The sequence below is a fragment of the Bombus huntii genome, chromosome 12, assembly GCF_024542735.1.
Source record: "Bombus huntii isolate Logan2020A chromosome 12, iyBomHunt1.1, whole genome shotgun sequence".
Taxonomy (NCBI): domain Eukaryota; kingdom Metazoa; phylum Arthropoda; class Insecta; order Hymenoptera; family Apidae; genus Bombus; species Bombus huntii.
Genome location: NC_066249.1, coordinates 5,281,462 through 5,293,715, shown reverse-complemented (window position 1 = coordinate 5,293,715; position 12,254 = coordinate 5,281,462). Strand labels below are relative to the sequence as shown.

Sequence of the window (12,254 nt, the reverse complement as noted above, 5' to 3'; positions counted from 1 at the left end):
TCGCTTATCAGAAATGCCCTGTCCTCCCACGTGTTCGAATACGCAAGCTTCTATGGCAGATGCGAACAGAATTACGCCAGTTGTTTCGTTTGAAATTCGAATTTCGATCTGAAGCTCGCGAACGTTCGCAATACCTACATTTGAATTTGAAATTTTAATCTGAAATTCGAGTTTCAAGTTGAATTTGAATTTAAGATACGACCGGTTTTCATGGTCTTTGAGAATCGACTCCGGATATAGGATTCTAAGTAATAAATCTAAAGCGAAACCGTAATACAAGTCGTAGCAATCGAAACAGCTATTATTTTGTATCGTATAAGCATCGTTAAACGAGCTGCGGCAATTTGTATGAAATGCAACAATGAAATAGAAACGAGAATGGAAAATTAGTTGGATCGCGGTTTGCCGTTCACCGCGCTGATCATAGAATGGTAACTAAGGTGTAGCCGTAGCCGATCAACGAAAGCGTGACAATATGCGGAGGGTTTAAGCAATGACATTGTGATTGTTTCGATCGATTCCCACAATGGCGGTGACGTGTGACGCGACAGTGGTAGCTCGCGATTCCGATTTCCACTTACGAAACGACTACTTTTTCCGATCGTACTGTTAAGAAAGTAATAAAAAACGTAATGTTTGGTATCTGTGTTATTCAAGCATGCCCTTGTATCCAACGATAAGTAAGACGATCGTTCGCTTTGACCTAACAAAATATAAAGTTCGTGAGATTTTATTCAAGATCATTAAGGTGATTAATTTCAAGGTTATGGTTGATTTTTTATAGAATCGTATAAATTATTATTATGCTACAGAGCTCGAGGAATGTTGTATCGTTGGGTGGGGTGGGGGGAAAGGAATGATCGAAGAAATAGATTACTTCAGATTCGATAAATATGCATTCGTTAAACGAAAATGTTAATAAAATTGCAAATGTTCTTCTCGTTCGCCAAAAATTTGTCATTCGTTTTAAGGTTTTAATACGTAGTATCGATTTCGTTCATTTCCTTTTTAACCGGCGTGATGCTGACATCTGACGACAAAGAGTCTAAACAGCACCGAGTAAACCGAATTTGGCGCGTAAAATATTTACAAAAAAGAAACCAACAAATGTAAATGATATTTGTAATGTAATAAATTGTAAAAATTTAGAAAATTTGTGTTACGGAATGCCATGATTAATCTGCGGTTTTTGTCGAAATTCTATATCGAAATGGAATAAAAGCTTGTTTCACCTACTTAATGTTATAACGTGTACTTTACTCTCGATATTCTGTATATTTTGGCATATTGAATACATTCTATACCTTGTTGCACATCCGCAGTGCAGCAGTAACATTTACAGCTTACAAAGTATCAATCCGTTTCAATTCTGTACGAATAAACAAAAAAATTCACTCACCGCAATTGCGTTGTAAACACAGGAATGTGGTATAGAACGACATGTCTCTTTGCGCGTCAACTCGAACAAATTGAATTATCCACGACCTACGCACAACCGCAAAAAAAACGAAACCAATCTTCACGGCTGACCACTGTGATCTGCAACAAGTTGCAATTTGTAACGGTTTCGATTTCTATCTTTAGTTCGATCGATCGATTGATCGTCGCGTCCGAGCTATCAACTGAATTTAATTTCATGTACCAAAAATTATATTGTATTGATAGAAATTATGAAATATATTGAATATATTTGACTAGTTGTAGTTTGAAAAGAAATGTATCTAAAATATTCAAAATATTTGAATACTACATAGTAATTTTATAGTTACAGCAACGAATATAATGTTATACAGCTGTAATTACACCAAATATAGATCTTCAAAGCATTATATACACTAATTATAATAAATACATATTCAAGTAATTAAGGTGACATAGTTGAAATTGATTAAAATAAAGAAATACGTCGTACTACTTACATATAAAAACCAAAATTCAGGTCCGTAGGACCAAGTAGGACGTAGATCGTTCAAATGACATATTATTTCCCAATGTTGGTACAACTGGAAATTCAACGGAAAATGACGTTGGTCACCCTTCCGGATTCGATCGCTCTTTCAGTATAACAAGATGGCTGATCAGGTACGTGTGCGATATTAATAATAACAATATGTATCTTTTTTACATTCACCTTCGTTATTTATTAACCATAATTGTTACACAATCAATTTTATCGTCGTAGTTAATAATCGGAGCAAAAAGTTGACTTCTTAAAAATATTACAAAAGAGTTGATAGCATAACCGCTGCACGTGGTTAGACCATTCGAATGCACTGAGTATTCAGGATACTTTGTCATATGCATACGTGTGTAATAATGAATTGTATTTTTGCTTTTAGAGTGAACGTGCGTTTCAGAAGCAACCCACGATCTTTCTTAACCGTAAGAAAGGTCTGGGCCCAAAAAGGAGGAAGCCAATGCGGTATAGCCGCAATGTAGGTCTTGGCTTCAAAACACCACGTGAAGTAACTATCCAATTTAACCGAAAAAATAATAGAAACTAATAATATTTAACGAATGCGTTATAATTTTTTTTTTAATATCATTTTTCAGGCTCTGGAAGGAACTTACATTGACAAAAAATGTCCATTTACTGGTAACATTTCTATTAGAGGACGCATTCTCACTGGTGTAGTACAAAAGATGAAAATGCAAAGGACTATTGTCATACGTAGGGATTACCTTCATTATATCCGAAAATATAACCGCTTTGAAAAACGTCATCGTAACATGAGTGTTCATCTGAGCCCTTGTTTCAGGTTAGTTTCTAGTATATCTCTTCATTATTTTAAAGAAGTTGTAAAAAACATGTGATGATATAGACGACGGTCTTCTGAATTATAAATTGAAGCAGCTTATTCGTCTTCTGAAGAAAAAATAGATGTTGTATTTATCATATATAAAAATCTCTTTTATATATATATATATTGTCATTGTTTATTACAGAGATGTTGAAATTGGTGATGTCGTAACGATTGGAGAATGCAGACCTCTCAGTAAGACAGTTAGATTTAATGTTCTGAAGGTCTCTAAAGGAACAGGATCTAAGAAAAGTTTCAAGAAATTCTAAGATTATAAAATTCATAAGCTATGGTTAGTGATGGTGTTAAAAAATTTTTTATATGTTAATGGCAAAAAAAAATCAAAAATGTAGAGTGATGAAACTAACGACGGTCTTCTGAATTTATTAAATTGAACGACATTACATCGTTTTCTGAAGATCTTTAAAATACAATTTTGACATACTTTTAAAACAAAGCCCGATATTTTACACTTATTTTATACCTTACAGGGGAGGTTGACATTGACAGGAACAGAAGAGGAAAGAGAAATTACCATCTTCATTTGTATCTTATAATGTTACAAATTAATAAATAAAAACATTTCTATACAAGACTTCTTAATTTACGCAAAATATTATTTTAGTGTTATAAATTTGCAATTAACACGTTTGAAACGTTATAAAGTAAGACGTAAATACGTGTTAAAAAATATATTTTTATAAATTTCAACGAGAAAGACATTTTATCAAAACAATTTTTACATAATTTCAAAGCTGCTTAATAACATGCTTATTGTCGCAAGAGAACAGAATTCTTTACATTATATACTTAATTATAATTATCAATATACAATATACGAATGCATCACAATTGTCTCAATATCAACATCTTTTTTTTTAACAGCATTGATACAATGTCAAATGTTTTCATATTACATGAATCGTCAAAACATTAACAGAACTTAAAAAGGATACATATGTATCCATTAACACTTTTGTACAAGATCATTACAAATAACTTTGGCGATTCGTATTTTTATACGCACGTTTAATACAATATCGGAAAAAATTCACGATTATTACCACAATATTGTATTAAACAGATAATCACAAAGGCACTATATATTGTGCTATTTAATATTATTTCTTGATTTTTCTTATTTGTATATCATATAATTAAAAAATCTCATTTATACACTTTAAATATCATAAAATAATATCTTCTTACTACTTTCTTGTGAAATATTTTTGCTAGCCATGTAATGACACGCTTTACTTCTTAATGCAATCTCACTTATGTAAAATAACATAGTCACCTATGATTGATTGTTATTGTAAGTTATAACTACAATTATTGCTGTAAATGTTGCTAGTACAATAAATTATACTTATAATAACAGCCACTTGTCTGTTAGAAATCTAACTAATGATTAGTAACTGAATGAGTTTTGGATGAAAATTCAGCTATATAAAGTATGTATATAATAGGTCCTGCAAAACCTAACAATAAAGAAAAACCAAGAAGTTGTGTCCAAGATAATCCACAATCATCACCAGAACATTTAAATGTTTCTGTTAAATGAGAGTTTTTTGTATTACTCTCTGCTGAGGTAAGTAATTGGTCACATTCTGAATTGCTAATTTCTAAAGAGTTACCACTATTGAATGATGACAGAGGTTCACAAACTGAATTTAATATAATTGTATTAATTTCTGCCTTTGGCAATTCGATTACAACAGGATTTTTTATCACATTTAATAATGGACCTTTTGTTACTGTATTTTCCATCTCTTCACCAGAACTGGACATACTTACTTTGCTTCTATCTGCCTGGCCACTCTGGTGTTGTTCTAAAGTCTCGGTCAATAAAGAAAATGGTTGTATAGGTACTTTTATAAACCGTCTTGCATGTATTTCATTCTCTTTGTGAATCTTGTTGATTCTCTTCAATTCAGAGATCTAAAAATAGAACTTCCCATTTGAGTTCATTGCAATTTATTCTTGATTTTGATCTTTTTTTGTGTCTTTACCGTGCATCTATACCGTAAAGCCAATGCTTGTAATGTGTCTTCTGATTTAAGTGGAACATTTATAACTTCCACTTTACGTGGTAATGATGTAGGTTTGTTACGTTGTTGTAAAGGAATATTTTCTTCGTCTCCACTATTTTCATCATCCGAATACAAAAAAACATAATGTGGGGAACCATCCCTTTGATTTCCACGTTGATAAACCATTTGTCTGAAAAAAATTGCTTTGCCATATACACAAATGTGAATACATAAAGACAAAATGTAACAGAAAAGAATTTCCGAGGGAAACATTATTTGAATCATCTTCCAATATATAATATATCATATGTGGTCTGTCAAACGATAATTTACGATTACCAAAATTGTTTATTACCTCACAGCCTCGCGCTTCTTTCTTTTTCTCAAATTTTCTTTATTATTTTTTATTGCTCGTTATACGTATCATTCAAATCTGAACGACATTTCAAAACAGGATTGCTATTTAAATCTTGTGTCGATCGTACGTGAGATGTAACTCCTTGCACAAGTCATGCATATGTCTATACATTATATGTACACGCACATACCATAAAGAGAGGTTAGGGTTTCTGTTATGAATTCTGTAGTAACATACAGCAAATTCACATGAAATTACTTCGTGTTATGTGGCTTACAGGATGATTAAATACCTAGAAGAAGGCGAAACTTTAAAAGACAAATCCAAATGTGCTAACATACGTGCAAATTTAAAAATGTGTTTGTTGGAAACGGATTGTTGTAAAATAGTGAGTTATCAAACTGTGCACTTACGGCTATATTAACCTTCATTTATGGTACAAAATAAAATGCAAATTTATATATAATATGTTTATTTTATTATATTATAGCAAAGACGAACTCCCAAAGACTGTCTTGTAAGCAGAGATCCGTCTGTCCCTGAAGAATGTTACTTATTGCGACAAACATTTTTCGATTGCAAACATTCAATTGTAAGTATACCTTTTCACACTCGACGAAAATTATTTTTTTCATTAAACAAGATTACGCGTGTTATATACCATGTACTTTCTATTTATATATAGCTGCGTATGTTAATTTAATAAAATACATCCAACATGACGTATCCCAATGTTGCTTCAACTAGTTGTACCTTATAAGAAATACATATTAGAGTATGATACAAAGAAAAAATAGACTTTTATAAAATGAGCATATGTTCTCTATGTTCTTTTTTCAGAAAGATTTAAAATGTACCCACAAAGGGTTAAATAAATAGAATAAACAAATAACTAGTTAACTTGTTTCTTTTTTTCCAGATTGATGGCAGACGAAGGTTCAGAGGACCTAAAGGCGTCTAATACTTAGTTATACAAATTTAAAACAAAGAAAAGAAACGAACGCTATGTTATACAGTCTGTAAGATGTAATATTAGAAGTGATTTATTAGTATTCCGTTATTATTCGTTGTACACGATATAGTAAATCCTATCATAATCGCAAAGTATCAATGTATCAATGTACAATCTCACCTTTGTCCGACGAAACTGTCAGAATCTGGTGATCGGATCCGCGGATAGAACTCGATTTTCTGATACGATCGGAAAGTTACCCTGAAGAGGCATTACTCCCACGTGGGAGCAAAAGTATTCTCGTAAACAAACTTGTGCAGACAAAGAATCTTTATTTAACGGCGTTTCTCTTTAATGAGACAAAACCAATCACACCTCACATAATCGAGACACGCAGTCACACGCGGTCTTTAAGCCGCGTTCAATCGTACATGTATTTTTACGAGTGTATCGTTTCAGTCGCGATACACGTGGAGATCACAGTAAAATCGCGAGTTTTTTTATTTCTCGTTTGTTCGTTCGTCTTATATTTAAAGGGCATCTTGTTCCACATTTTTGTTTCAGCGAGTACGAAGAGACGTATTTTAATAAGTCATACGCCGTCGAATCCTTAAAAATCTACGTTAATAGATCGCGCCTGCGCAATCGTCCTAGCTATTGTCTGTATGCAACAAGCGTATATTGACTATACGTTTTTATCTTTTGTTTTCTCATCTTTTGTACTACAATGCCGAATCACGCTACTCGTCCTCATCCTAAAATTTCTACGGGCACCTAAGAAAGATCTGATATAAGCTTTTTCCGTGTCTTTCGATCGATCTACTTATTTCTCCCAACGAAAAAAGGACGCGGGAGATCTCTACCCTTTCATCGTTAATAAGACGAATAAAATACAAATTCAAAAGTTAAACGACGATCTTATCGATCGATTTCGGTGTTTCAGCTTCGAAGTCATAATTCATTCGTGAATCCTGTCAGCTGCAATCAAAACCCGCGAGTATCGATAATCCAGGCAAGGATATGTAATATCAAAGGTGTGAATGCAATTAGTAAAAGATATATGGAGATTATGTTTACAAAATGCCCTCGACCAGAAGAGCTTCTACCACGTCAAGATTTGATTCTTCTTCTCTAACTGACCTCGAAAAAGAGTGTGTAGCATTTTCAAAGAGTATCTTTTTTATCAAGAAGGATCCGCGACACCTCATTGCGTTCGTTGTGATATATGCGGTAATCGTTCGAATATCACAGTTTTTCGAGTATACATGTATATGATATGTTAGCGATTTAATCGATAGTCGTCGATATAGTAATAAAAGTATCTCGCAAATCTCTATGTTATGTACATGCAAGTTGCGCTCGTTATCGAGCGTTGCGAACGCTCGCATAAAACGGTGGATGAAATATGTAAAGTCGAAAAATACAAACTGGCCAGAGGCGTAGCTAGACGGGTGTGCAGCCCGAAGCGTACAGATTTATCATCGAGATTTCTCTAAAGCGTATACGAACGTGCCTCCCTCTAACGATATTTTTTACCATTTCGTTGCGACCAGAGATCACGAGACAAATAGATCTCCGATTCTCTTCCAGTTGGCTGGCCATTGAACTCTGGTAAAGGAAGGGCTCGTTTCGTAAAATTGCGAGATTCGTAATAACGTCGGCAGTATGGCTCCAGTAAAGTGGCGAGTAGCGCGTTACAGTCACGCGGAACTCGTTACACCACGATGGTAGATGGTGCGATATAAGAAAATAAGTGACTTTATAAAACCGGGAAAATTCATGAAACGATCAAAGTGTATCGTACAGAAAGCGGACTACCAATATCGCAAAGGCTGCTATTACGACTGAACGAAACGAGCCCTGAAAATCTCCCTCGTTATACGCATGGTTACCGTGTAACCATAAACCTTTACGTTTCTATGTCTTTCGCTGATCAAATCAATCCTCTGGTCATACTCGAGATCAAGAAACCCTTATCGACTAAAGAATATTGCATTTAGTGAGCCGACAATCATTACAAACCACGTTACATCGCAAACTCTAGTCGTAGCGCGAATGCAACGTGAACGAATCGACACAGGCCAGCCTTTCATTTAATCCACCCTTCGGAAACGAACAACTTTACAGAGTAATCCTGTTCTGCTGTACTGTTGTGACTTTGTCGGCGCGTGGTCAGCGTTTCCTGAGGAATCAGAAGCACACCGAGGGTCTGTAGAGACCAGTGTAGCCGCATAAACGGGCGCGTAGCGCTGGCAATAATATCGCCGCCGCGGAGAGATTGTCTTGCAGTTGTGAACATTCGCAGATCAGGAGGTACATCTTGTCACCTTGCGACATGGACTTGTGCAGTGTGATTCGTCTCAGACCCACCGATTTCGGCAAATATCGGTACATCATACGGGCACCTAGAATATAGATACCGTGAAAAGCAACGTCATCAACTGACCATGACCGTTCAAATGTAATAGAATTGTAAGAAATATGAACAGAGTACCGGTCCAGTAGAGCCAGTTCTGCTCAAACTTGAGACCGTCGTCGCCCTCGAACACCTTAAAAATCGAGACAATGTAGCCAGTGGACGGAATCGGTGGTCTGACACCAGGTGGTTCCAGGGGCGGTCTCGCTATGGTAGCTACCTCGTTAAACAGATCCAACGTGTGACTGGCAGCATATCGAAGATCTCGAGGATCGAACTTTCTCAATGCAGCGCATTGGACCTCGTTGTAGAAGTCTACTGGATCCGTATTCTGCTTATTTATCAAGTAGTACGTGATGAACGGAAAATCCGCTGAAATCGATCAAGAATTATACTTGACTATAATCACGAATTCCTCGAAATTTAACTGATCAATCGTCAAATTACGTACCATTTTTTTCCATATTCGTAAGCAGAATACTCTGGGAAGCTGAGGGTGCAATTTCAGCGACCAATTCGGCCGCGGTATCCCGTTGCAGGACCAAAGGCTGAGAAACTGGAGATTCGACCACAGGATCCAGTGGCTCCAGAGGTGTCATGAAATGAGCTAGAACACATTGCTTCGGGTCCTCGACTTCGAGAACCGACAGAGGGCTTCCTGGCTTTTTTTTGTCTGCGATTGGTGCGTGCTGAAACGAGTCAGAATAAATCTGTGATCGAGAATAAGGGTTAATTATCTGCTTCGTTTAATTTCCTGGTTTTATTTGTTTTTACTGTTAACGTGCGATAATAGTAAAAAAAAAAAAAAAAAAAGGAGAAGTGAAACAACGTTCGAAACTTAGCGAGCAAAGAGCAACGCATAAATCTGTATTTTTAATGCGTTACCCGCGTCATTTACGTTAAAGCGATGCGTCGTTCATCAGACATTTGTTGTACTCCGCCCCACCGGGTAAGTTTTTGTCTATTTTTACTCGTTTGAGACCGTGCCAGCAAGGTCGTAACTACTCCCCGAGACACTAAGGCCAATAACTCGAGTATTCTGGTTTTAACGAGTGCATTCCCGATTAGTGTAGTTTCGTGCGCATCGTTCGAGTGACTTAAAAGTATTCACTCGACCTTGATACGATCGTTGATACCGCGATAGGATTATTTCACGATCCAACTGCAGATTTTGTTTGCCCAGGAACCAACGATCGATGTGAAGTACCATGTACTTTTTACCAAGCTTCGGTCGGTCGGTTACTGCGTTGTTACAAGCTGTTGATGTTAAACAGACGCAGTGCGAGATGTTTGCATAGCTCCCTGTTACGAAAGACGCTATTGTGAAACGCAAGTGCATGTTAAAACAGGTTTGGATAATCTCGAGGTAACAACGATATAAAAGAAACGACGCAAGAGAATTGTAGACGATTTTAAGAAAATTCTGTTAGTATCTTCGCAAGCAATAAAATAGTGCTACGCCGTCGTGGTATTAATAAACGAATCCCATACGATCTCAAGCCTAAGCGAGCGAATCTACAGGCGCATTGCATAAAAAGTCAAACATTCGTGCAAAGGAAGGTTGTCTGGTGCATTTATTAATTACGTAGAAATTAATATGACGTACCGGTACTCCCGCTGGTAAAAAACGTTCAAGAGAAGCGAGGGGAATGATGAAACAGTCGCGGTCCAAGGTGGCCAGGGAGATTGGTTCGCCACGCGGAGGACTGTTTCCGGAAACCACCAGGGGCGTGTACGCGCCGGAAGCTCGGTTACCGCTAAAGGAAACCTACAAACGCCATACAATTCGGGATAATTAACTCTGGTGACCAGACACAGACTCGTGCACGTACATCCCAACGAATTGGCCTGCTTCGTATCAAAAGTTACCTCCAACTATGTATACGAGTTGCCGCATTTAAAATACGGCTTCTTGTTTCAAAGCTTGAGCATTTTCTACATGCAGCCACTGTGTAAGCGAGTTATCGTTCGAGGAAAAGGCGTGTCTTCGTTGTTACTAAACGATAAAACAAAATTTACCCCCCAAAAAAATCGCTGCTGAAAGGTTTGATATTCTTAACGTCGAACAGAGCAATAGCTCCATTCCGTCTTTTTCCACTTTCATCTTTCTCACGATGAGATCAGACATCCAATGAAGCAAACGTAATAATCCTGCCGCTTTTCGAAATCGTTAATCGTGCTATTGCTGGTAATGCCGAGGCAGCATCACCGTTGTCATACTCGTTCTGTACCGATCGTAAATAGCAATAGCGAGCAACACGACCTCGTGTTTATTCGTGTTTCCACGTTAAGCTCGAGTCGATTGCATTTTTAACAGCACCCTCGAGTAACAAGTGAATGTTAAAGTTGCCGGTGTCGTCTCACGATGTAGGTTAACGCGATTTCTTTCCTTGTTGCCCCGTTTGCCAGCCATTCGTCTGATAACCTCACCGTGATTTATGGCGACAAGCGAAACGCTACTAACCAAACCCGACATTTTCGACAACGGCACGACATTTTCAACGGAGCGAACGCTTTTCTCCGATATTCAGGATAGTCGAGCAAGCTGAGTAAATAGAAACAAGTTGTGGGTTGCTACGCGTGTTATACTACGCAGCTTTAATCATCATCGAATATCTTTGAATTTCAGGCAATTTAGCTTCTTACGATTATGAACTAATTTAATTCTTTGTATCTATTAAATGCTCGCGAAAGCCGATATTTCATAGTCGTATAGCAATCTGCAATAATTCGTCCAAATCTTCCAGATTGCATCGTTAATGAACAATTAATCATTGATGATTCATACAGAAACATTACACGAAATGAGAAATCCTTCTCTTCTAAATAGTATCAAGTAATAACGTTGATGCAGCGAGGGTTGACTGTATCGGGTTCCCACGCAAATTGCAATGAAACCAACTGGCCACAACGTTACCTGACACACGTGGCGCGTTGATAATTGAAATTATTTGACGACAACGAGCCACGCAGTCGAAACGTAAAACGTATAATTAAAGTTCAAGATCGAGGCCCGGCTATCGATCGGGACACGCAGAGACCACAAATTTTCTTTTGTCCGAGCTGAGAAGCTACGAGGTGAGAAGGTGATTCGTGTGTTTTTTTCAGGATTTCCACTGGTCTCATTGATTTTAGAGGATTTCAGTACGAGCATAGTTCGCTTAGAAATTGATTCCAACATACTGGTAGCCGTTGCAGCTAAGAATCTTCGTCAGAGGGATTTAACGACACAGCAAAATATCTTTCCCCCTCGGCAACTTCAAAATATTTTTTAAAACATTACGAAGAATGAAAGCAAAAAATGGGAATGGATTATGCAAAACTACGAATAATCTCGTTCGATAAACTGTCCATTTGCCAGGTAAATTTCTGCCGACACGTAAAAAGCATTTTGTCTCGTACAGTTCGCGTATTTCACTTTTCGAAGGAAGACACTACCGTTGCGGATGTACATTTACATTCACGGGATCGAAACCGAGTCGAGTTCGTATGCAACGTTATATTCCTGTTGTACGCGTACCGACTTCACGTGTCGTTCCGTCCAAGACGTTGTAAAAGTCTGTCTAAAAGATAGCAAGCCGCTTTACGTTTCACGGCGGTAAACTTTCAGCTGAGAATTTCGAAATTTTCCCGAGTGCAGTCGTAAAACTTGCCGTCCTTCGACCACACGTCTATGACAACCAACCGTAACGCG

The 12,254-nt window shown here is 37.1% G+C and overlaps 5 protein-coding genes across 11 annotated transcripts in view; 2 read left to right on the top strand and 3 right to left on the bottom strand.

Annotated features, from left to right (window-relative positions):
- Window positions 1-1,803, bottom strand: part of LOC126871719 (uncharacterized) — a 150,839-nt gene extending 149,036 nt beyond the window's left edge. The window contains exon 1 of the mRNA XM_050630845.1: window positions 1,400-1,803. The gene's annotated coding sequence lies outside the window, so the exon portion shown is untranslated. The remainder of the gene's footprint in view (window positions 1-1,399) is intronic.
- A 150-nt stretch (window positions 1,804-1,953) lies between these two features.
- LOC126871765 (40S ribosomal protein S11) lies at window positions 1,954-3,396 on the top strand. The gene is made up of 5 exons (XM_050630976.1): window positions 1,954-2,082; window positions 2,340-2,465; window positions 2,554-2,759; window positions 2,947-3,093; window positions 3,293-3,396. The coding sequence occupies exons 1-4, from the start codon at window positions 2,071-2,073 to the stop codon at window positions 3,068-3,070; spliced, it is 468 nt and encodes a 155-aa protein (XP_050486933.1). The 5' UTR covers window positions 1,954-2,070; the 3' UTR covers window positions 3,071-3,093; window positions 3,293-3,396.
- Window positions 3,397-3,478: 82 nt separating this feature from the next.
- On the bottom strand, window positions 3,479-5,338 carry LOC126871755 (lysM and putative peptidoglycan-binding domain-containing protein 3). Its single transcript, XM_050630954.1, has 3 exons — window positions 5,190-5,338; window positions 4,814-5,024; window positions 3,479-4,742 (listed from the first exon to the last, which is right to left on the bottom strand). Exons 2-3 carry the CDS (start codon window positions 5,018-5,020, stop codon window positions 4,206-4,208), a joined length of 744 nt encoding a protein of 247 aa, XP_050486911.1. The 5' UTR covers window positions 5,021-5,024; window positions 5,190-5,338; the 3' UTR covers window positions 3,479-4,205.
- On the top strand, window positions 5,328-6,244 carry LOC126871770 (cytochrome c oxidase assembly factor 5). The gene is made up of 3 exons (XM_050630983.1): window positions 5,328-5,580; window positions 5,683-5,784; window positions 6,112-6,244. The coding sequence occupies exons 1-3, from the start codon at window positions 5,473-5,475 to the stop codon at window positions 6,151-6,153; spliced, it is 252 nt and encodes an 83-aa protein (XP_050486940.1). The 5' UTR covers window positions 5,328-5,472; the 3' UTR covers window positions 6,154-6,244.
- Window positions 6,245-6,456: 212 nt separating this feature from the next.
- Window positions 6,457-12,254, bottom strand: part of LOC126871730 (uncharacterized) — a 30,456-nt gene continuing 24,658 nt past the window's right edge. For 5 of the 7 annotated variants that reach the window (XM_050630879.1, XM_050630880.1, XM_050630881.1 and 2 more), the window contains 4 exons: window positions 10,167-10,328; window positions 9,012-9,270; window positions 8,639-8,932; window positions 6,457-8,549 (listed from right to left, as the gene is read on the bottom strand). In XM_050630879.1, coding sequence (XP_050486836.1) covers window positions 8,335-8,549; window positions 8,639-8,932; window positions 9,012-9,270; window positions 10,167-10,328 — 930 coding nt within the window. In that variant the 3' untranslated portion in view covers window positions 6,457-8,334. The remainder of the gene's footprint in view (window positions 8,550-8,638; window positions 8,933-9,011; window positions 9,271-10,166; window positions 10,329-12,254) is intronic. The other 2 variants (XM_050630876.1, XM_050630878.1) reach the window with 2 other exon arrangements.